At 36.9% G+C, this 24841-nt stretch overlaps 1 protein-coding gene across 8 annotated transcripts in view; it reads left to right on the plus strand.

Annotated features, from left to right (window-relative positions):
- The window catches only part of LOC124110749 (vinculin-like), a 270082-nt gene that overhangs the window by 49716 nt on the left and 195525 nt on the right, over positions 1–24841 (plus strand). For all 8 annotated transcript variants that reach the window (XM_046470118.2, XM_046470120.2, XM_046470119.2 and 5 more), the window contains exon 5: positions 16886–17054. In XM_046470118.2, the coding sequence (XP_046326074.1) occupies positions 16886–17054 (169 nt within the window). The remainder of the gene's footprint in view (positions 1–16885; positions 17055–24841) is intronic.

Consider the following 24841-nt stretch of genomic DNA (forward strand, 5'->3'; position numbering starts at 1 on the left):
ACTGCGGGACCCTCCCACAAAACTGGATGCTTTTCGATTGCTATAGATTTTCCATTTGGATATTTGCTATATATAGTATAGAATAGAAACAACGATGGAATATGTCCAAGAAAATGGTATGCCGAGAAGATTTCGTGTAGAAGATTGGAAGAAATATGATTTTGGAAATGCCAAACATTAGAGCTGGGTATTGCCCCAAATTTCGTATTGCGATTTATTGCGATACATTCCTCTGTATTGCAATACGTACTGCAATATATTGTGGAAGAAAACTTATTGAGTTCTGTCCACTGTTTAAGATTCTTTTACCTCCACATTGAATCACAGTACAATCATACAAAGTTTAGCTTTATTCAAAGTTAAAAAAAGGGAAAAACCAGAACATTCAGACAAAACAGACAATTGTATTTGTGTCTGACTGGCTGTGCTATTTGACTCAAGAATAGCTGTTTAAGGCACAATAATGGTAAAGTCCAACATGCAGTAAATATTAGTGGTATCAATTCTCCAGACTCAGTGATCATGGGTGCGTTTAGCTCATAGGTTCAGGAAGAAATGTTGGAGGTATATATGTATAATATGGGTCCAGTGTTTGTGGTAACGTAAGTTTGTAATTGTTTATCAAAGAGCTGTTCGTGCAGTTTCATCACAATGACATCGCAGGTAAAAAGATGGACAATATTAGTTGTTTTAACTCTTTCAACACCAGTCAACCAGAAGCGTTTACTGCCATCTTTGCTACTCTATGTTATACACCATTTGAAAGGTCTGATCCTATTGTTTATAAATATGAAAGTTATGTTTATCACATTATTTAAATAATGCATTTACAACTTAATTATGTTCGTTGAAAATAAAAAGATGTAAGCTAACACAGTCATAACGTCCAGATTAAGGACCAAGGAAGCGAAAATTTGACGATTTTCGGCAAATATACGATTTCATAAAATGCACTTACCTATTTCCTTTTTATTTTTATTGTTTACGTTATTGGAAAAGCTTTTTAAAAAGAATTATCAATAGTATCTGTCATCACCCATTTCCCGATAACAGCGCCTGTCCGCTCAGTAACATGAAGAAATACCACTGTTTTCGAGGCTTCGTATGAATAACACGTTCGTCGAAGACTGGCATATGACACATCGCTAGAAAGCTTATTCTTTCATCTACACGCTCGTAACATCGCCTGGAGTTTTTCGTAGTTTTAACAATCGATTTTATTGGATAAAAATTGGTTTCTAATGACGCTTTCGCGCCAAAATCTGCTACACGGTTTGTGATTGGTCAAATTTGAGCACGTGATCTAAGGCAGTCAATCAAATTACAGTTGTGGTACGAATTTTAGATTTTGACGAAATCTTTTTGTTAATCCTGCCATTCTGAACATCTTAAGCAGGAAATCGCGATTTATATTAAAAATATGGTGCTTTGTTGATGTATCATGCTAGGTTACGAGCTGTGACAAAGATTTTTCATGCCTAATTTTGGCATTAAACATCGTGTCCGAGCCGAGAATTTAGGCGACGAATGCCGAGATGTCATTTGATTTACATTACAAGTGATCGCACGAAAAGATGGAAATAATAACTTAGCAGTAAGTTTGACAACTTTTAGATATATTTTTGTTGATTGTATCTATAACTTTGTATACTATATTCAAAGCTTTGCTTGAAACGTCTTTATTTTGCTCTTTGACATGTTCGATGTGGACCCGTTTTCAAAGTCTGTGTCCGAGATTTTTATTTAAAATAACATTACGGGAAATAGTGAATAATTTCTTAATCTATTGATAAAAAATGATAAATTGAAATGGAATACGTATTTCAGACATTGTGAAATGTGATAGATTTAATAAATGAAAGTTATGACTGGTAGGTTTAAAAAATTATATACTATTTTGACGTGACTACGGCTTGGGCGGTCTACCGGCCTACGGTGTCTGGGAATGCTTCTTGGCCGGTATTACGGGCCTACGGTGTTGAATGAGTAATAATAATTAGGCACAAGCAAGTTAAATTTGAAAACACAAAATCATTGTCAATATACCGGTACATAACAAACGTATCGCGATACGTAATTGTTTAATTTTCATATTGCGGTATACCGGTATACCGGTAATACCGTGCAGCCCTACCAAACATGTATATACTGCAAAAGAATACATGGAGAAAAACAGAAAGCATCCTTGTGAAGAAGGGGGATGGGAAATAGATGGATACCTTGGAGAAGGAGAGGAAGAGAAAGTTTGGGGTAGGGAAAAATATGGAGGAAAGTTGTATATTGCTACAAATAGAAGAGGGCACTCTAGACTTGTTTTGCCTTGTGGTATGTTTGCGTACTAGTGTTTTGCAGATATAGATACCAATTCATCATTCTTCCTATGTATTGTTCTCTTTTCTCTTCCTATTTTGCATAGTATTGGTGATGTATATGTATCCAAGGGATCCAATTTTGCAACTTCTTCTTGCAAAAATGTTCCATATACTTGAATTACCGATCCATCTGTTGTTTGTAGAAACAGAATAGTCCTTTCCAATCCTCAAAATATACTTTTTCCTTCCATATCCAATGCTTTTGTGCATTCTTTCCATGCTGGGGCTTTTTCTATATATTGCATGGAAGAATCTTCCACTTCTTCTTCGAATTTGTCTATCTTTGTATTTGCTGCTAGTAGTTCTTTGTTTGGTGTTTTTTCTACAACTAGTGGATTGTATTCTATTTTTTTGTTTTCGTTGTTGTAGAATGTTTTTGTTTCTTCCATGCTCAAAGACAATTCGTCTCCTACTATTGGGATCCAACACATAGACTTTCCATATCCATTCGGTTTTGTGCAGCTGTTTCTAGCAATTCTAGTATCTTTCGCTGTCTTTTTGTTTGCCAAATAGCGGGAAAACAATTTACATCTACATTTTCGATATTTTCGATACATCTAGATACAACACGTTCTCCTTTCCATCCGAGTATAGAAATAGTTTTTCCAGAAAATTCGGTCACCTTTCTACACCAGCTTCCCAAATTTTGTTCTACAATATTTTTGGTATCTGTAGATGCAATTCTATATTCTTCTATATTCTTGTATGTTTTTTGTATTTCTTCTATTTCTTGTTCTCTCTTTTTCCTTTCTTCCTTTTCTTTTTGTATTCATTGTTCGTGTATTTTTGCAATATTTTCTTTCCATAGATTGCTATCCAACCAGTCTCCTATGTCTTGCAATCTTTGTTCTCTATTGGATCTGGAAAGAGTGGATATTTGTCTGTTGGTTTCCATTTCTATTGCTTGGAATTGGGAAACTTCTTTTCCTATTCTCTGGGATTTGTTTTTCCTGAATATCCATTCTATGTGTTCTGTGCTTGGGAGAAGCATGGAAGGGTTTGTATCGGCCTTGGATATTTTTGTTGGTTGGTTGGATGGCGCAAGAATAGTTTTGGAATCCTTTGCTTTTGTATAGCATCGAAGTGGTCCAAACTCTACACCTTCCTTTGTGGAAGATAGGATGTCTATACGAAATATTGGACAAGCGCAAAATCCAAAGTCTCCAATTGCAAATTCTACTGCTCTTTCCCATTTCTTCGGATCTTCTACCGTCTCTTTTTTCGGATGTATATGTATCCCTGCTATTCTCCAAGTTTTTGTGTGTGCATGCCATGCTGCATATATCTTCCTGAGAGGTCTAGAGGCGACTATACAACATCTATCCAATTTTTTTGCCAAGTTTCCCCATTGGTTTTCTGGTGGTTGTTCGAGAAATAGTGGTTCTTCTTTGGGGGATACCAACTCTAGAACTTCGTCTACAACCCAAGGTCCTATGTCTTCGTCTGGTGCATACACAGATACTTCTATTCGAGAACCTCTTTTCTGTACGTCAGGATGCAAAAATGTTTTTAGGTGTCTATTTGGACAATCTACTTATTCGCAAAGATGTGCTCCCATTGGATTCCGAACGTCCCCAGCTTTGAAATTGGAAACAACTTTGTTGTATATCTTCGCAGTAAATGTTCTATTGTTCCTACTGTATACCCAAGTACATACATGTTCTCCTACAGACGCTGTATTGTCTAGAATTGTTCCTTCTCTTTCTCCACAATTGTATTGTATACCTTGTAGAAAGTATCCCTCGCTTTGTAGGTATTCCACTAGTTTTTTCCTATCTAGTACACCAGAAAAGCTCTAGTATAGTCTATGGAATATATCTCGTATCCGAAGGAATATAGTTGCGTGTGTAGTGCATCCAACCCCTTTTGTGTTTCCTCTAGGGACAACTCGGAGGCATCTATTTTGCACACAAATATACCTTTGGGTTCTTCGTAGGAAAATCTTTCCATCCATTTTTTCTTTGCTTTGTATTCTGTTTGTTTTTGTATTCGTTGTATTGTGTCTCGTATTTTGCTTCCAGAGCCTCCTATATAGGAAATTGTATTTGCAATAGTAGCATGCACGCAACATCCGTTTACTTTCTGCGTTGCTATTTGTATTTCTTGTAGTATACGTTTTGCAGATCAATTTTCTCCAGTTGTACAAGACACAGATCCTCGTAGAGATACTGTATCGTTTTCTTCTAGATAGCCAAATACATACATATCATCTACAAATGATGGCAGGCCCTCCAAAGGTTCTAGATGTGTTCTGCCCAGATTTCCTTCCAAATAGTCTACCTTGGATATATCTGGTAGCAAGTTGTCTTCGTATGCATTCTCCACTAGTATATTTTGGAACACAGACATTTCTGCACGTATGCCCATGCTCTCCATAGTTAGCTTTCTCTATATTTCGCTTCTTCCGTTTTTGTTCTATACTGTATTTGGGCACAAATGTTCAATTGGAAATTCTTTGGACACAGTTGTATGCTTTGGACACATCCTATTGCTCTAGTGGAAAAAATGTTGTAGGGGGGTGCTGAAATCAGGGGTGCAAAACAAGAAAAAGACGCCCTCTTGAAAAATTCCCCCTGTAGTGTTGGTATAAATCTGGCTCCAGTGGAAGTGGTCCAGAACCCTCATCATCTATACTACTTCTCGCGAGACCCAAGTTGTATGCAACTCGCCGCCGTGTCTCTCAAAGTGTTCGCATGCACGACAGTGGGGTATTCTACTCCACAGAAGGCTTTATATATCAGTTTCTTTACTTAAGAGCATGCTAATTTCTCTTGCTGTTTTTTACTGGGACATGCTCATAATCTTGTACTGTCCACTTAGATGATTGTTTGAAGTAGTTGCAGATCTGCGCAAAGACTGCCTGGAACTACTGCAGAGTTTGTATCTTAAGGGTATGCCCACGCTGATACAGATGCATTAAGGAGTAATGCAGGATAAGTTTCAATTTTGTATTTGTTTCTGTCAAAAGTAAACTGTTAGTGCGGGATAAGTATACAAATGTCAAAACTATTTAGACTTTACTAATTATTGACCGCTTACAATCACACTTCAGTATTTACCTTTTACAAAACATTACAAGACAGTATTATTTACAATTGCAATTACATCTTCTTATGACTTAAGATTATTGTGTGTATTAGTTTTTTCCAATGATCTAAAAAGTGGTGCAGATAAATAATATCCTCTATAATATTAATAACTTATTGAATAGAAATTTATTGCAATAATTGAAACAGGAATAATATGTTTTAACAACTCCGGGTCGGGCTCAATAATATATACTGCTCACAAAAAGGAGGGGATATTGAAATTAAAATCAATGGCACAAAGACAGTAATATAGAGGCCTACAAATAATTTATGTATGATTGAGGAAAAGCATAGGTCCGTCTGAGCATGCCTCACAATGACCACCAGATGCCCTTACATCCAGGAAAATTGCACCCAAACGTACCAGGGGGGGGGGGATGAGAAATCACATCTTGTGTCACACGTGCAAATGAAAAAATCCACGTGCCTCACATGCAAAAATGGGTGTTAACATGTGTCTTGGACCAAGTTCATCCATCACTTCACCACTTTCCACAATGCGAAGGTTACGAGAAGACGAAAGATTGAGAGCAATTGGGATGATCCAGGCCGGAAGAACGCAGGCCTACACAGCAGCACAACTGCATGTCTCACAGTCAGTAGTTAGCCGGTTGTGGGCACGTTACATTGCCACTGGAAGGGTTCAAGACAGACCCCGAAGTGGTCGTCCAAAATGCACGACCAGACGTGATGACCGGCGGATCATCACTGGAGCCCTCCGTGATCGACGTTTAAATGCGACACAGCTGCAGCAGGTTCACAGACATGCCACTGGGAATCTCATCTCCACACAGACGGTACGAAACCGGCTCCATGCTGCAGAACTTCGAGCAAGGCGACCTTACATCACATTACCCCTAACAAACCGTCACAGACAAGCCCGGCGAGAGTGGGGTCGTCGTCACCAGAGGTGGAGCAATGCCCGGTGGTCCCATGTGATGTTCAGTGATGAGTCGAGGTTCTCTTTAGACTTCAATGATGGCCGTCATTGTGTCTGGCGTCGTCCTGGTGAGTGTCATCAGCCAGCTGCCATGATTCCACATGATCGGTATGGGAGGGGTTCTGTAATGGTGTGGGGTGGAATCACGGTGACAGGCAGAACCGATCTCCACATCTGCCAAGGAAGAGTTACGGGTGTTTACTATCGGGACAACATCATCACGCCACATGTCCTGCCATTTGCACACCGTCACGGACAGGGTTTCATCTTCCAGGACGATAATGCCAGGGCTCACCGTGCGCACGTCGTCCTTAACCATTTGCGGCGGCACCACATTGAAACTCTTCCATGGCCAGCGATGTCCCCCGACCTCTCCCCTATAGAGCATGTGTGGGATATGCTCGGAAGACGAGTGCAGAGGCGGCATCCCCCATGTCAAGACTTGCAACAACTGGGCGTGGCACTCCAAGAGGAATGGCAGAGGATTCCCCAAGTTCACATTGGTCGCCTCATTAGGAGTATGAGACGTCGGTGTAATGCTTGTTTGGCTGCTAATGGTGGGCCAACCCGGTATTAACCCATTTATGACTTTTGGGTTTCTACCCCTCATGAACTTTCCAGTGTCTACAAAATGAAATTGCAGCTTGAACAAAGTCATTACTTTCAAAACTGTTTCTTTACATTCTTATTTCCACATTATTATTGTTTCCCAATGAAAATTAAACATAATTCTGAAGCTTTTCGTCGTAACTTTTCAATATCCCCTACTTTGTGTGAGCAGTATATATTGAATGACAATAATACCGTATTCGACCCAATAAGCGTTGATTGCTATTGCCGGGTATTATTTTTTACATGGAACCAGTCTGACCACTCACTGTCAAGGCTCCCGTGCACGTGATCGCTTGATCGCGAGAATTACGTGTTGACATAGAATCGTCCAACAAAAACAAATATGACTTTTAACGAATCAAAGTATGGCATTTATGATATATGTATCCATTCTCTGGCAACTAAAGTTCGTTTCAAGTCGTCAATAGCTGTAATCTGACCGTGGTTGCTGTTAATAACGGTGAGTTGTGCGATCTTCCTATCGCTTCACACACGATTTCGCCGAAATTAATTTAAACAATATTAAAAGGAATTTTGAATAAAAGGAATTTTGAATAAAATTAATGAAATAAGTTACAAACATAAGTCCAGATATACAAAGAACACTTTTTATAGCCAGACAGTGTAATTACATGAATAATTTGCGTACTTCAGTATGGATTTGTTGACATGGTATTTCCGATGTTACGGGCTCACGGTAATGTCTTTCCATGGGGGGAAAAAACATCAAAACTCATAATTCGTGTAAAATGCGCACCCCCTTCTACACAGCTGTGTTTTTTGGGAAAAAAGTGCGCACTATTCTGAAGAAAATATGGTAAAGCTTACTGATGAATTTACGCCAATTTGACTCTGAATTGGTCCCAATAAGCGCCCGCCCCTTCTGTCTTTTTTTAAGCGCCCTAGGCCCTTATTGGGTCGAATACGGTATGCTGATACATACTAATCTAATGACAGCTGGATGCTGATACATGCTAATCTAATGACAGCTGGATGCTGATACATACTAATCTAATAACAGTTGAATGCTGATACATGCTAATCTAATAACAGTTGGATGCTGATACATACTAATCTAATAACAGTTGGATGCTGATACATACTAATCTAATAACAGTTGGATGCTGATACATGCTAATCTAATGACAGTTGGATGCTGATACATGCTAATCTAATAACAGCTGGATGCTGATACATGCTAATCTAATGACAGTTGAATGCTGATACATGCTAATCTAATAACAGTTGGATGCTGATACATGCTAATCTAATGACAGTTGAATGCTGATACATGCTAATCTAATGACAGTTGAATGCTGATACATACTAATCTAATGACAGTTGAATGCTGATACATGCTAATCTAATGACAGTTGAATGCTGATACATACTAATCTAATGACAGTTGGATGCTGATACATGCTAATCTAATGACAGTTGAATGCTGATACATGCTAATCTAATGACAGTTGAATGCTGATACATACTAATCTAATAACAGTTGAATGCTGATACATGCTAATCTAATGACAGTTGAATGCTGATACATGCTAATCTAATAACAGTTGGATGCTGATACATGCTAATCTAATGACAGCTGGATGCTGATACATACTAATCTAATAACAGTTGAATGCTGATACATGCTAATCTAATAACAGTTGGATGCTGATACATGCTAATCTAATGACAGTTGAATGCTGATACATACTAATCTAATGACAGTTGGATGCTGATACATGCTAATCTAATGACAGTTGAATGCTGATACATGCTAATCTAATGACAGTTGAATGCTGATACATACTAATCTAATGACAGTTGAATGCTGATACATGCTAATCTAATGACAGTTGAATGCTGATACATGCTAATCTAATAACAGTTGGATGCTAATACATACTAATCTAATAACAGTTGGATGCTGATACATGCTAATCTAATAACAGTTGGATGCTGATACATGCTAATCTAATAACAGTTGAATGCTGATTCATGCTAATCTAATAACAGTTGAATGCTGATACATACTAATATAATGACAGTTGGATGCTGATACATGCTAATCTAATAACAGCTGGATGCTGATACATGCTAATCTAATGACAGTTGAATGCTGATACATACTAATCTAATAACAGCTGGATGCTGATACATGCTAATCTAATGACAGTTGAATGCTGATACATGCTAATCTAATGACAGCTGCATGCTGATACATACTAATCTAATAACAGTTGGATGCTGATACATACTAATCTAATAACAGTTGGATGCTGATACATACTAATCTAATGACAGTTGGATGCTGATACATGCTAATCTAATAACAGTTGGATGCTGATACATACTAATCTAATGACAGTTGAATGCTGATACATACTAATCTAATGACAGTTGAATGCTGATACATGCTAATCTAATGACAGTTGGATGCTGATACATACTAATCTAATGACAGCTGGATGCTGATACAATCTAATCTAATGACAGTTGGATGCTGATACATTCTAATCTAATGACAGTTGAATGCTGATACATAATAATCTAATGACAGTTGAATGCTGATACATGCTAATCTAATGACAGCTGCATGCTGATACATACTAATCTAATGACAGTTGGATGCTGATACATACTAATCTAATAACAGTTGGATGCTGATACATACTAATCTAATGACAGTTGGATGCTGATACATGCTAATCTAATAACAGTTGGATGCTGATACATACTAATCTAATGACAGTTGAATGCTGATACATACTAATCTAATGACAGTTGAATGCTGATACATGCTAATCTAATGACAGTTGGATGCTGATACATACTAATCTAATGACAGCTGGATGCTGATACAATCTAATCTAATGACAGTTGGATGCTGATACATTCTAATCTAATGACAGTTGAATGCTGATACATGCTAATCTAATAACAGTTGGATGCTGATACATGCTAATCTAATGACAGTTGGATGCTGATACATGCTAATCTAATGACAGTTGAATGCTGATACATGCTAATCTAATAACAGTTGGATGCTGATACATGCTAATCTAATGACAGTTGAATGCTGATACATGCTAATCTAATAACAGTTGGATGCTGATACATACTAATCTAATAACAGTTGAATGCTGATACATGCTAATCCAATAACAGTTGGATGCTGATACATGCTAATCTAATGACAGTTGGATGCTGATACATGCTAATCTAATGACAGTTGAATGCTGATACATGCTAATCTAATAACAGTTGGATGCTGATACATGCTAATCTAATGACAGTTGAATGCTGATACATGCTAATCTAATGACAGTTGAATGCTGATACAATCTAATCTAATAACAGTTGGATGCTGATACATACTAATCTAATGACAGTTGGATGCTGATACATGCTAATCTAATGACAGTTGAATGCTGATACATGCTAATCTAATAACAGTTGGATGCTGATACATGTTTTGATATTACTTCACTTTTTTTTGCCACTGGGGCTTTTCACCTTTTAGTTGCTCAGTCATTTTGGGTCAGCCATATTAGTAGTGTTTACAAAATCACCTTATATGTAAACCGGTAATGAGACACCAATAACATCACATATATTTCAAAATCAGCAGCGATACCTACATCCTTGAATTCCTCATATATTTGAGAATCTCAAATGACAAATTGTCTTTGTCACTAATACAAATTGTCTAGATGAAAGCAAAATAAATGAGGTGTGAAAACGAATGCTGTGCTGGAAAAACTGCACTTGTTGGAAATGTAAACAAAGCCATTCATCTAGGCTATTCGTTGAATACATTGGCTCAATATTTTCAGAATATACGTGGGAAGAGAATCGTAGGAAGAATTAGGGAATTAAATATAGATACATTGCAATGATTTGATATTTTCAATAGAAATTCCGTCCTATGTGACGCCATGACTGACGCAAAATCATGCACAACCACAACGGTATATATCAGAATTTCTGACTATTCCCGTTGGTTTCAATGAAAAATATAACAACAAATAACAGTACACAGATTGTCAGAGTGTTTCTGATAACTTACATGTCACATTTATGTATCTACGAACCCTGAATCAACGAAAGTCCCCTTGTAAAATCCCGCTCACTGTTGACAGTAAATACGCCATTTTGTAAAATTCGGTCACCGGTAGTGATGTCATACTTCAACATTGTTTTACATATTTAGTAATTTCTTTGAGGTGAAGGTCCTTGAATGAAAGTACACACGATCATTGTATCCTGCAGTTTACTGTTTCATGATGTAGATCTTGTATATCTTTTGTACATTTCTTCACACATTTAATTTCACTTTGGATATTAATCAATATTCTATTTGATATCATACTTAGATATAGGCCACAACATATATGAACCTTTGATAATCTCATGTTTGTTTGAACACTATTTACATATGAAATTGATAAGTTTATATAGTGTCAAGTGTTACAAGATGAAATGTAAATGTAACTGCAACATGTATGTATTTCTAGGGCGTGTAATAGTCAATATTATAAGTTCATATAAACAGCGTCCATGAATAGCCGTTTCATTTTATTTTATAACTAAAACTGAAGATATAACTTAAACAACATGGATATTATTTTTCGTTAAAATATATACACACATTTCAAGAAGAATTGTCTTGGTCTAAGAATTATTTTTCATGCTGTTTGATTTACAGAACAGTGATATCTAAGGATCCGCCTGGTGCCGTTAGTCACAAACGACTTACGAATTATTCCTCTCATTTTGCATTATATAATCAATGGCTTCATCCTTTTTTTATTGTGACCAAAGGATATTAAGCTGTTAACTTTATTTCTCCAAGAATTGAAAAAAGTTTTAAAATATAACCTGTACCATAAACCCCGTTGCTGGATGATTATCCTTATACGATTACCTTGATAATTCTATACCAATAGAGCTTTCTTTGCATCTTTTATTGTATAATTTTGAGACAAGATAATGAGAAATAATTACATAATAATGAACCAGTATTGAATATAATTTTGTTTGTTTTGAAATATTCTTTTGAGTACTTGATTACGTAAAATTGATGCCAAACAGGTGCATGTCCTGTCCGATTAAGATACACTGTAAACTATCAAATTGTTTATCTATTCAAGACATTATTTACATGGTAAATGCAGTCTTTTTATGTTGTGTCAAAAAAGTTTCAAATTCCGTTTTACACAACGACTTTTTCCATACCATGAAGATATATTTTAATCAATATAAAAGTGTTGTCTTTCTCCGACTTTGTCAAAGACATAAAAGCAGCCATGACGTCAAATAGAATGGTGTCATATTTTTAGTAATTCATTACATTTGATGATACGGCTAGTGCTCCATTAATAATGGTGCAACATTAGTCAAATTACACTTTCACAATCAGGAGAATGTTGGAATCTAAGGACTAATTTATGGGTCAGAATGGGCCATCCATTATGCTGTTACTTATTTTTTTAAGTACAATTTCATCATTTCTTATAGGTTTTTTTATGCCCAAAGGTGTACAGTTTCAATATCGATATTTGTGTTGGAATAGTTTTGTTCCACGTGAACAAAACACCACGAAAATATATTGTCCTTACACACAGCTAATTCTCACCAAGAGACCTTTGTAACAATAAACTAGTGCTAAGCACAGTGGAGTTATGCCCCCTTTTCTTTGAACGTGTGTAAACCTCTCTGTCGCCTTTTGACGTCATAGAGGTAAATCAGTTTTCGTCATTTACGGCAGGCTTTTTTTTGCATTAAATTTTTGTTGTTATACATATGCATATAACTCCATTTGCTATATATTTATGTCGTTCAAATATTAGGCAGTATTTTGTCTTAGACCGAATCTTAGCTAAGCAAAATCTTAGAAACTTATGACAAAATTTGTGCTTAGCAAAATTTGAGCTAAGACCACTTTCATGATCCCTGGGCCAGGTCTGTCTAGTTCCCAGTCCACACAGACCCAATCACACTCATGGAATGCTCCACCCGCTCGTGTGCAAGCGTCCGTGAACACTGTTTTTTACCTGTCTGAGATCCCAAATAAGACGAGTGTTCATGCCTTCAACAAGAAACTTGGTCCACCATTGCAGATTCACGAGTAACTGGTCTATACTGCACTTGTCATGTGCTTCCCAGAGGGAAGACAGGCAGTTGAATTTAGGCTGGATGTGTAACTGCCCCAAGGAACAACAAGTGGTGCCAGCAAGGCGTTCCAATTGCCGTCTGGAAGCTCTAGGTTTGACATGAACTCCTGCACAAAATCCACCAAAGCTGTAACCTTTTAAGGGGCCAAGGTGAGAACACCATTCACCGAGTCAATGCCCAAGAAAGGTATTTTGGTGGCAGGCCCTTCAACCTTGCTCCAGTTTATTTGAAAGCCCAGTTGGCGTAAAAGCCTAATCAAGCACAAGAAGTTCACAAAATTCCGGAGAAATAGCTACAATCCCAAAGTCGTCTGAGTATGTCACGACTGCACACAGATTCAAACTTGCAAAATATCGGTTGATGGCTTGGGTAATGCGGTTAAATATGAAAGGACTCCGTCTGCCACCAAACGGTAAGCGTTTATCAATCATATATGTGGGTACGGCATCCCCTGTAAATGTCCAGTTAAGACCCATACATGCATAGTTCGCCACACTCCTATAAGCTGCTTTAAGGTCCATCTAAGCGCCTGGCAGTAGTTCTTTCAGCGCATCATGAATTGTCTGGTAAGAGAAGGACTCCTTAGTCACAAATTCATTGACTGACCCTCCTTTGGGTAAGCTAAAATCATGAATCAAACGGATGTCCGTGCTAAACTTTGGCATGGTACTAAGAGCACTCACAATGAGGGGCTTGTATAATACTTTCTCATGATGCCCCAATTTCAATTCTTCGCAAATCCTTTTCTCAACCTTTGGGCGGTTATCCGCTGTAAAACATAACATATGATTGTTTACTTCTGTGGATACAATTGAAAAGATTTCTTCCCTGTTGACAATATCAAAACCTTTGCATAACACGTTTAATATCCATTCACGCTCATTGTCTCCTTGTAACATTAAATCCCATGAATAGAGGTTTGCCGCAAGCTGAGACAAGGGGGAACTCTGGCACGGCCCTACTGAATAAAAGGTGTAGGTCCCATCGGCAGCGGCGGACGCTGTGGCATCCCCATAGTATCATGCTTACTGCCCTGACTAGTGTAGTTCCCAAAATGAGACTGCATCGCTGGTACTGAGGGATGCTCTATTAACTTGCAAAACATATGCTGCCAACTTGTGAGAAACAGCATGGTGTATACGGACAACTGCCCCTTGAGTTCCATTTAATGCATATTGGTATGTTTGAGTGCGGGTTGATTTTGGCCCTTTGGCGAGTTTGACTAAGCCGAGTGTACGTCCTGGCTGGGGTATTGCACTGAGCTTTGGCTGTTTTCTTTTCACAAGCAAGAGCTGCATGCCATAGGAATTGTCCGTGCCCCAAGGGAATTGCAGTTCACACTGTTTCTGTCTGTATTCCCTATCGTACTGTAGTACGCTCTGCCATGTAAATGACTGACCCAGAGTAGCAATCTTGATGCAATAGCCTATGTAATGCATGACTTGAGGCAGTTCTGTTTCATCTATCGATGCCATTTCTCTGTGTATCCTGAGGGATGCTTCGAAGTATTGCAAAGGGGATATTTTATCCAGGGCGTGTCTTTCGCTTTGTCCATTTTGGCACTTTTATCACACGCCGGTGATGGGAAACTGACGTAATCACAGATATTGCGGAATGTCCCGGAACCCCAGATCACAGAACCATGAGAATGCAAAAATGGATCGAAAGTAAACATTTCTGTACCTGGATTAGTGTCACGATCTTCCAGGGGAAATTCTAGCAAGTTAGCAATGTCCTCAGCAGATCAGCAGTCACTGGTGTGGCTTAAGAGGGATTATAAAGAGCTGGTTTCCTGTTCAGTATGGCAAACGGCAGCATATCATGGGAGTCACCATCTTTGTTGATGACGTCACTCAGAGAGCAAACCGGTTCGTCAGTTTTCGTTGTGTCAATTTCCCGCATTTCGGGAGTTAAATTCTTGACTCCCCTCTTCAGCTAAAGTGTTTGTGCCAATTGTTAACAATCAGAGAAGTGCGCATTGACCATATCCTCAGTAAGTAGTTGAGAAATGAGACGCAGTGTAGAATATCCCGTGGCGGACAGTTCCCCTATTGTAGCGAACGACAGCTCGTTTGCTTCAACCCACTTGGAAAATTCATTTTCCTCAAATTTCTTTCTTCAGTTTGGCCTTTCCGAGGTTTTCGGCATGGTGTCCTGTGAGACTTATTTAAATAGTCATTGATATTGAGTAAAGAAAAAAAATAATGAAACCCAATTTCTTAGGCAAAGCTGAAGGCTGCGTGGCCGCCTGAAAGTGCAACATATGTAACATATACCGTTAATCCAGTTTCTGCTTTCACCAAATACATTCAAAATAAAAATAGTCATAAGAGTAGCAAAAATAATCATAAGAGTATCACTTTACTATGTTACAGATTATTTTTTAAATATGAAACTGTGTGGCAAAAATTAAGCCTCTTACTGAGAACAACAATCGGTGATTGTGACATGAATGCTTTCCATGGTCTTGCCATTTGTTCCGTGAAAACAAATTATTGGCATAAAAAGGTCAAACAATAAATAGGACTTTTACGAACCAAACTGTGGCGTTTATGATATATGTATACATTTTCTGGTAACTTAGGTTTGTTTCAAGGTGTCAGCGGTAATCTGATCATGGCTGTTGTATTAATTATTCTATTTAAATAATAGTGAATAAATCCAATTATAAACACACAATGAACACTTTTGACAACCAGATAGTCAAATAACAGGACCAAGTTGCTACCGGTACGTGCTGTTTGGGATTTCCGTTTCACCTAATGCAAGTGAAGCTGACAGTGCAGTGCAGTGCAGTGCAGAGCTGTCAATAACTAACATGATGGTGTTTCTATAAAACAAATGAAAGCTTTGATTTTTATGATTTTTGTTTAATTCGTTCAATTAGTTTTTCACTGTGACTTACCTGTAACTTGAAGGTTTTATCAGGTTCTCAATAACTAAAGAAGTCCTTGTACTGAGATGAAATTTGGTACATATCATCCTTAGGGTAGGCATTGGGGTGGTAAGGCTTTTGAGCAAACTTGATTAAAGTTCAAGGTCACTGGAATGATAACTTTAGTTTTTCTTCCAGGTGTACTGAACTAACACATGTTTCTGTATGTCATGTTTATAAGAAGAAATAATCAGCATGTGATTGGCGGAATTTGAGGGCCAAGGTTGTCAGACCAAGTCAATAAAACTTACTTATTAAATATTATAAGGTAGCTAGAGGAATGGTACTTTCTGGTTTTTATTTATCTTGAATTAGGCACATGTAAAAAATGTTCCCAAGCTGGAAGTGATGTCATTAAAGTGAAAGTGCGCATAACTTATTAAAGTAGTTAGAGACCTGGGACTTTCTGTTTTAAAGGTGCACTTCATATGGCATGTTTTTTCTCCAACTGGACGTGATATCATTAATAAGTACATAGCTTCCTTATGAAAGTAGCTGAAGGTAATGGATATTCTGTTTCAATGTTGTACTGCATTAGGTGTTTTGTGTTTCCAAAAAGGACATGATGCAATCAAAGTGATTTGTTCAAGTCAGAATTATTCATGATATATGTTTCTGGTTGGAAGGTTTGGGGGCATTAAGAAATGACAGGGATGCTTCTTTTTTATCATGTAATGCAAACATGTATGTAGTTCACTTGGCAGTTATGATTACAATATTTGATGATCAATGTCTCACTTGAGTTAGTTTTTTTTTTTTTTAGAATTTGAGTCCTGTGTTGACCAAGATGACAAAAGAGGTGGATAACCGTGAGAAGGAGCTTACTCATCAGGTTCATCGGGATATGCTTGTGCGATCCCTGGAACAGGTTAAGAACTACACCCCAGTTCTTATAAGTGGTGTGAAGATCTTCATTACAGCAAAACAAACAAGTGAGTGCATCAGTAGCAAGTTTGTGTGGTGTTAATGTATCAGCAGATGTGGCCAAATTTGGACCTCAATTAGCTTATATTGACACAAGATCAGAGAATTTACTGAAGGATGCTACTTTTTTGTCGTCTGTTGTAAACATCTTCTCCAAAACCAGTGCACTAATGAAGCTAAAACTTAACATGATTGTTCCCTCCAATGATGACACTTCATTTGAATGAAAAATAATCAACATGATCAATAAAATTTGACAATGGGACCCACATCAACAGAGCATAAAGGAAAATGTCAGGGAGAGAAAGTGCTGTATTTTTTTTGCTGGTGTCAATATGGGGATATTTCTCATATGAGGTTGATTGATAAATTATAAGAACACATAGAATGAATTGCATAAAAGTGAAATCTTTGGTTGTGGACATCACATGATGTCATACTAGAGGTATGTCCACAAAAACCTTTGTCATTTGAGCAAATTGTTTTGCTGTGACTAGTCAGTTAAATAAGCAGGGATCTGTGACCTTTAGAAAATGGACAAATTTAAAGAATGTGCAGTGATCAAATATTTGTAGAAAAATGGCATAACATGAAAAGCCATCTATGAAAATATGAGTACAAGTAGGGAGGTATGCCCTTTCATATGCCCTTCCTATTCCACTGTAAGGAGGTGGGCAGCAGAGTTTACAGGTAGCAGGGACAGCCTTGAAAACCACACAGGGTAAGAACTTACCAATGAACCCTCATATCATGGACATAAAATTCACTCAGACACCACCTTCACTTGCTCAGGCACGAAACAGGTCTCAGAACTATTGAAGTCTGTCCTTACACAGCCTGCACACTGCAAACAAAATCCATATATACAAGCTTGTATATCCTTTGGAAAGATGATATTTCCAAAGGATATACAAGATTGGAAAGATGATATATACAAAAATATACAAGTTTGTATATATGACATATACAAAATATACAAATTTGTATATATGGTGTATCCAAATTTGTTTTGTTTGTATATATTGGTAAAGGGAGATAATTATTATGTATTTGTGTATAATTATTATATATGTGCAAATTGAAGTGTTTTAAGTTGAGCACTGTGTTTCTTTGTATATGTTGGTAAAGGAGGATAATTGCTATGTATTGCTCTATAAATGTTTTGTATGTGCAAAATAGTATCAGCAAGTTACAAAAAACTGATTTAGTGGCGGGTAACATTACTGGAAGATTTAATTAGTACTCCACACTGTTAGCGGGAGTACATACTGTCCTTGCAATGATATTGACGGGTGGGCGGTTGAGGCGTCTGGTACTTTTCCTGGCGCGGTGCTTGGTATGTGAGTAGACTTTATGGTCAAATGCACAGAGAGGATTAGCTGTCGGGGGCGATTGCTTTGGCGGTAACTTCTGTATTGAAAGTGTTTGAGCTTGGATTTGTTTTACGGGGAGGCCGCGATGTGTTTTGTAACATGCTCTCGTGCACATATGCCAACAGAGTGGATTGCACAGAGGATGAAAACTATTTTATCACTACTTAAAAGTGTTGAATTTGGTTTGTTCTGAGCTGTCGGTTTCATTGTAGATATACATTGTTATAATGTGAAATCTCGGCAGAAACGCGGAAAATCGCGTTTTGTAAAACGGTAGTCCTTGGGGAAAATTGTATTATGAGCAACCGGATGCGTAAATAACGTGTGTAATATATTCCCGTATTATATTTTATAATACTTGTTCTTTTAATATTGTTATCAATGCGAGAACGAAGATTACCTTGAAAAAACACAACAGCATGCATATGTTCTAGCAAAAGGAAACTTGATATATATTCATTTGGCTTAATTTCTACTTTGGAAAACTTAGTTGGCGCTCTAAAAGCTTGACGCTGTATAATTTGGCACGCGCATGGTTGGGTGCAAACCATATGTACATCAATAATAATAATAAAAATAATAATAATAATAATAATAATGATACATCATGATGGCAGTTTCAATGTAAAGATTAAGTATTTTTAAAGATATGGAAAATAAATCTTGATAACTGCTTTAATCTTTGATCTTTGGGAAAATAATAATGGAATTGGTTGAGTGACTAACGTATTCTACTTTTTAAAGTGACAGGAACGTGATTTACATAATTAAAATATGGAATAATATACAAATTATAAGAGAGGGTTTGTGATTTATTTTGGGATGAAGTCAGTATTTAACTTACGCTTTCCGACATTATGCGTATTTCGCACACGGTTAAGAAAAAAAATGCAATTCATTTATTTAAAAAAAGTACGAATGCATGAATCCTACATCACAGGACCATGTACATAATTTGTTGAATGTTATTTCGTGAATACACAAATTGCATAACACATTCCCTGAGGACAAACCCAAATTGCCCGTCCCTTTGTGACAGGTGTTAATTAGAGAATGTATTGCCACCATATTATGTCCCGGCACTTTTATGACATGTAATGAACCTAGTCAATCCTTGGGTCTGTAACAACAACATGGGTCTAATAAAATCAAAGTAACATAAATGTTACGTAATTCGAATTAAAAAAAGAGACTGAAAAAATGTAACATGAATATAATTGCCCTTTTGAGGGTAATATAATTTTGGGAAAATATACGTTTTCTTGTATTTATGGACGACTTCACACAAGCTGAAAAATTAAACATATGTTTATATAGCTATATTTACATACATGGCATTAACATGTAATAATAATATTGATCATGTTTGTTAATTTGTACATTTCGTTGTTATCCTGAGTATGTTGTAATAATGCATGTGTTCTGATCTTATTTGACGTAGATTACATGAACTAGTAGAGTGACTTTCTTTCATCAGCGTGGAAGGATTACCCACACATATACCCTTAATCCTTTGTCAAACAGAAAGAAGTCATATAGATATCATATCTAACTGGTACTAAAAGTTCACTATCAATCTCCTCTGATAACGCACTTTTAATATCCCCAAGCTACAATACCAAGCATGCTCATGGAGTAATTATGAGAAACCCGAATGATATCCTGTCTACGTGGTCACACCCGGTGATTGTTAAGACATTCAGACAATATGGCAGTCTGTATTCATTTCTTATATCCCAAAAGTCCCCACCAAGCTTCCTTTTATTTACATTGGGATGAGGGGAGATATACATATTGTATTAAATAATACATCAATACATCAAAACAGAACAAAAAAGATAGGTCAATAGTGCGGTTGATGGAAAGGGGTTTCCTAAGAAAAGCTATTTAACTGTTTAATACTTAATACGTGTCTCAAAGTATGTATTAAGTCTTACTACTAGTTATTATATATGTGCAAATCCACCCGAACGTCGGATGTACATGGCCGATTTCAAAATAGCTAAATTAGGCACTGTTCAAATTGTTTCCAATAAACCACTGATTAGGACCTCACTTAACCTTTAGAATAGAATCGTTTCTAAATATATTGTAGTTGGGACATGTGTAAAAATTAATGCAGTGTACCATTGTGACAGCCACAAGAGCATGCATGATGTGTTATCTGAGATGTGTTTTTTAAGCCGATGGAAGTTTAAAGTGACAAAATCTGGTATCATGGCTTAACTGAATATAACATTGTCTAAGTTTAATAATCCTCTTTTTCTGGTGACTATTCCAATTATTAATGGTATCAGGTAGGAATGACTTGGCTGCATTCAGTTCTACAACGTATAGCCTGTGAATTGGTTAGATTTCTTTATATGTAATCACTAACAGCAAAGATGTTTTCCATCTTGTAAAAAGGTGTTATGGCTACGTTGGTCTCACTCTACATTTTCTCTTGGCTTGTACCTCTTATTGCCTGACAAATAGTCCGTAATCAGTGAGTGGGCGAGGTAAAAATTAACGTCTCATCGGCATTATTTCAGCGTCCGTAATGAATTTATGTGTAGACATTCTAGGATTAATTCTTGTTCTTTGGTACAATTATCGAAAACATGGGAGCAAAATATTGGCAATATATATATGCTTGTTCATGACTTATGTAAAAGGGGTTATTTATCTGAGTGAGTGAGTATGGTTCACGGCGGTGGACACCAGAAAGGTATGTAAGACAATTAATCATAGGGCTTACCTCGTTAACTCGCCAATATCAGAATCTGACTGAAATATTAATACCAAAGTCCTTTCATTTTAAGATTAGGTTTTGCACATGGGCACACTTTGACGTGATATTGAACAGTTTTCTTTTTCCCTGGATTAAGTTTTACTTGCATTCATTCATTTGGTAATTTTCTCCAAATTGGCATTAATATTTTACGCAGTAGTATTTGGAACTGTTCATTTTGGGAATAGGGTGGACCCCACCGCAAGCACAGTAAACAGAAATTCCAAGGTGAATAATATGTACTATAGTTTGTTGGCTCGACATGCAAGACTCCATAATTTTAGTTATAAATTCATAGTAATGTTAAATTAATTTTTTTTATAAATAATTCATTGATGTATTTGACATGAGACGTAGCGACACTCATGTATTTTATAATAATGTACAATTTCAATGCCTTAAATCTGTTGTATTAAACAAATTCTTTGATTTGATGTTGTCATATTGTGACTCAATTTGTGTCTAGTCTTCCAAATGTTCTATTGCGAATACATATGGTGTCAGCGCCCATGATCGCCATATCTATGAATGAATGAAAATATCATCATTAATAAACTTACCTGAGCTCAATATGTGTTCTGAAGACAAATCGCTGTAAAGCATCTTGCACGGCTTCGTTCACGTTCACCCTCAAATATACGAAAGGAAAATCTGCGACTGTGCGTGTTCAATGTTCGTTTGCACTTTTGCGACAGGCGGTCGTTTATTTATTAAGATTCCACAAATTCATAAATTACAACTGATGTAGCTGCCTTGGTTAACTGGAGTCAGGATATAACTAATTACAAACTCTGTTCTAATTATGCTAATCGAGGAAGTGCATTATACTGGATGACAAACTTAGTAATCCTTTCACACTAATCTTTGTTAACAATGAACGCATGTCAAATGACTAAATAAACATCCTTTTTTATTTTCTTAAGTAGAAGTATCACAATGGGCGGTGAACACAACTGTTTGTAGAATGATAGTTTCAGAAAGGAATACAAATACAAATATACAGAAAGGGGTTTAAAATGGTTTCTTTCTTTGCATCCACGCATTGTTGTTGTGGATGCGGTTATTTGCTGTCGGAATTGTTTTTGCAATTCAATTAGTTAATTACATGTCACATGACAACTGCATGTCACGGGGGCCTGGACATAAATCAAGTGGTGCACTATTAGGCCTATAATAACCCCCAACCTTGATTCTGCATCAATTCAAAAACTCCTGAATCCTCATCGACTCCTGAATACTTAGATTTTGACGTTGTTATCTTGATCATCAGAACCATTAAAGGCGGCAAAATACAGTAAGCAACTTTTCTCCCACTTTTGAATTAAGATGTATACAAGTACAACACGTTTAGTAATGATTTAAAAAATTGTATGAGTTTCTTAGTGTCAATAATTAGTAGAACAGACGTAAAACAGACATACGAATGGACACGTTATCGACAACAATCCTATATATTTTAGTAACAATGATTAGTTGGAGTGACTAGTATATATTTGCAAAAAATAGATTTATAAAAGTTCAGCTTAATAAGTACAATACACCCATCAAATAGAGCTGCATGTGTCAGGGACCCAATCTAGATAGCGCCAACATCTAGAACCGCTGTGCCGGAAGTAGGTAACGTTTCTAGCTCTACGTCGAGTAAAATCAGAAATGATTCGCGTGATACATATATGATGTACATATATGTGAACAGCCTCTCGTTATTAATGCCCTTTAATTGTAGTCATCTTACTATTTCAGTGTCTGCTCTGGCTTAAAGTTTCTTGGGGTCAGTTGGACCCCTTCAGCATAAAATTAGGGGTCCCAAACAAAAATGGAGGGGTCCAATTTGTAGCATCATAATATAACATAAACAACAGAATACAGCGGTTGTGAAAAATCAGACATCTTTTCGCAACTGCAAAATATCAACAAACAGGCAAAGTGAGAGAAAGGTTCACATCAGGACACATCCTGCTCTCATGACCAAGAGGTTTACATTAAGGGACAAACAATTTCTTAAAATGGAAATTTGATACTAATGAATATTTTAACACAAAACTATCCATGTTAATATCTAACTTTGTAAATGAAAAGGCAGTACACGGGTGATCAGCCATTGGTAAGGGGTCATAGGGGCAGACATTTGTTAATGTTTATATCTAGATCTTCCAATGATTTGAAGTTTATGGATTCAGTCAAGTTCAATGGCTGTTCTGATGCTACTGTACTGAGTAGTGAGTTCATGTCGTAACTGTGACAATGATCAATGAGTCATAACATAATTGGGATATCAAACAGTTTTTTTAAGTAAGAGTATGTTCAGGATCCAGCATTTCCTTCATAAATCTAGTCAACAATGAACATGTTTCAGGTGCTATAAATGTTAAAACATGTCATTTACACTAATAACGGTTCTGTCAAAATGTGTTTTGCAATTCTTAATATAACCCACAAGAGATTGAATTATTATCAGCTTGGTAAGTCTGTTGTAGAATAACTAAATATTCAGAGTCCGCTAAATAAAAACAATGCTTACATTCAAGTGTCCGCATTTATTCTTTATCATATACAGTATGGCGGTATCGATAAATCTCGAAATCCACACAAACTGTCCACTGTTTACTTATGCAAATCTAAGCACGATATATTTCATTGCATGATTGAATACAGGACTCGTTGCGGTATGTCACGGCTACTTGTACACACGTTAACTTCTTTATGATAGTTTCTGGGATGTTTTTGAAGTGGAATTACCCCTACCTCCATTCGAAATTGATACGAAAAAGAACCCATTTGTTTAAACGAAGTCCCTTGATCAAACCTCGGTCGTATGTAAAATACAAAACAGGACGTGATGTAAACCATATAACCCACACAGGAACTTTGTTTACCAAACTCGGTAAAGAAAATCAGCATCGATCAATCCAATGAACAAAAAATTTTTGAATCACATATTTAATAAGGTTATAAGCGTGCCCCATTTCAATCTACTGCGATAACATAGCGTACCATCCTACACGGTCGCTCGATTTCGCGGGTCACTGTTACCACGTTCTGAAGTATACCCTTCATGTGCCGGGCTATTTTTAGTTTGACACAAGGTCGGGAAATTTTCGACCAATCAAGCTAAATTAATTACGACTATATCCGACCTGCTTAATATGCGGCACCTGATTGGCTGAAGCAAAGCTACGGACCATACCAAACATTAATACATGCAAAACCGAAAATAGATATAGGTCAAGAAACCGGTTTGGGTATTTGTCATAAACAGGGAGAGAATAATGAAACTGGTTTGGTTCAGCAAACGGAAGTGTTAATCAATATGCTTCCCGGTCTTGTTTGGCAACAAATACCCTTACGCAAAGACGTACTTCTTTGATTTACGATAACAGTGTCAATTCGATATGAAATTAATAACGCCCCAGTCACTGCGTCCACGAGACCCACACATGTTACGCAGGTGCGTTCAAACTCATTTTTGTGCGTCCAAGATGCAAAAACGCGCTCTTCAGCCAACACTGCTATTTGATCGTTTATGCCACACAAAGCTATAAGTTCCGTAATAAAAATACGGAAAAATGAACAGATTAATCTCATGGACATATATTCAAAAATGGTAGCATAACGAATGAAGTAATGTTTTAATTTCCGTTCCCATAATACT

The sequence above is a fragment of the Haliotis rufescens genome, unplaced genomic scaffold, assembly GCF_023055435.1.
Source record: "Haliotis rufescens isolate VD_foot unplaced genomic scaffold, xgHalRufe1.0.p SCAF_6, whole genome shotgun sequence".
Taxonomy (NCBI): Eukaryota; Metazoa; Mollusca; class Gastropoda; order Lepetellida; family Haliotidae; genus Haliotis; species Haliotis rufescens.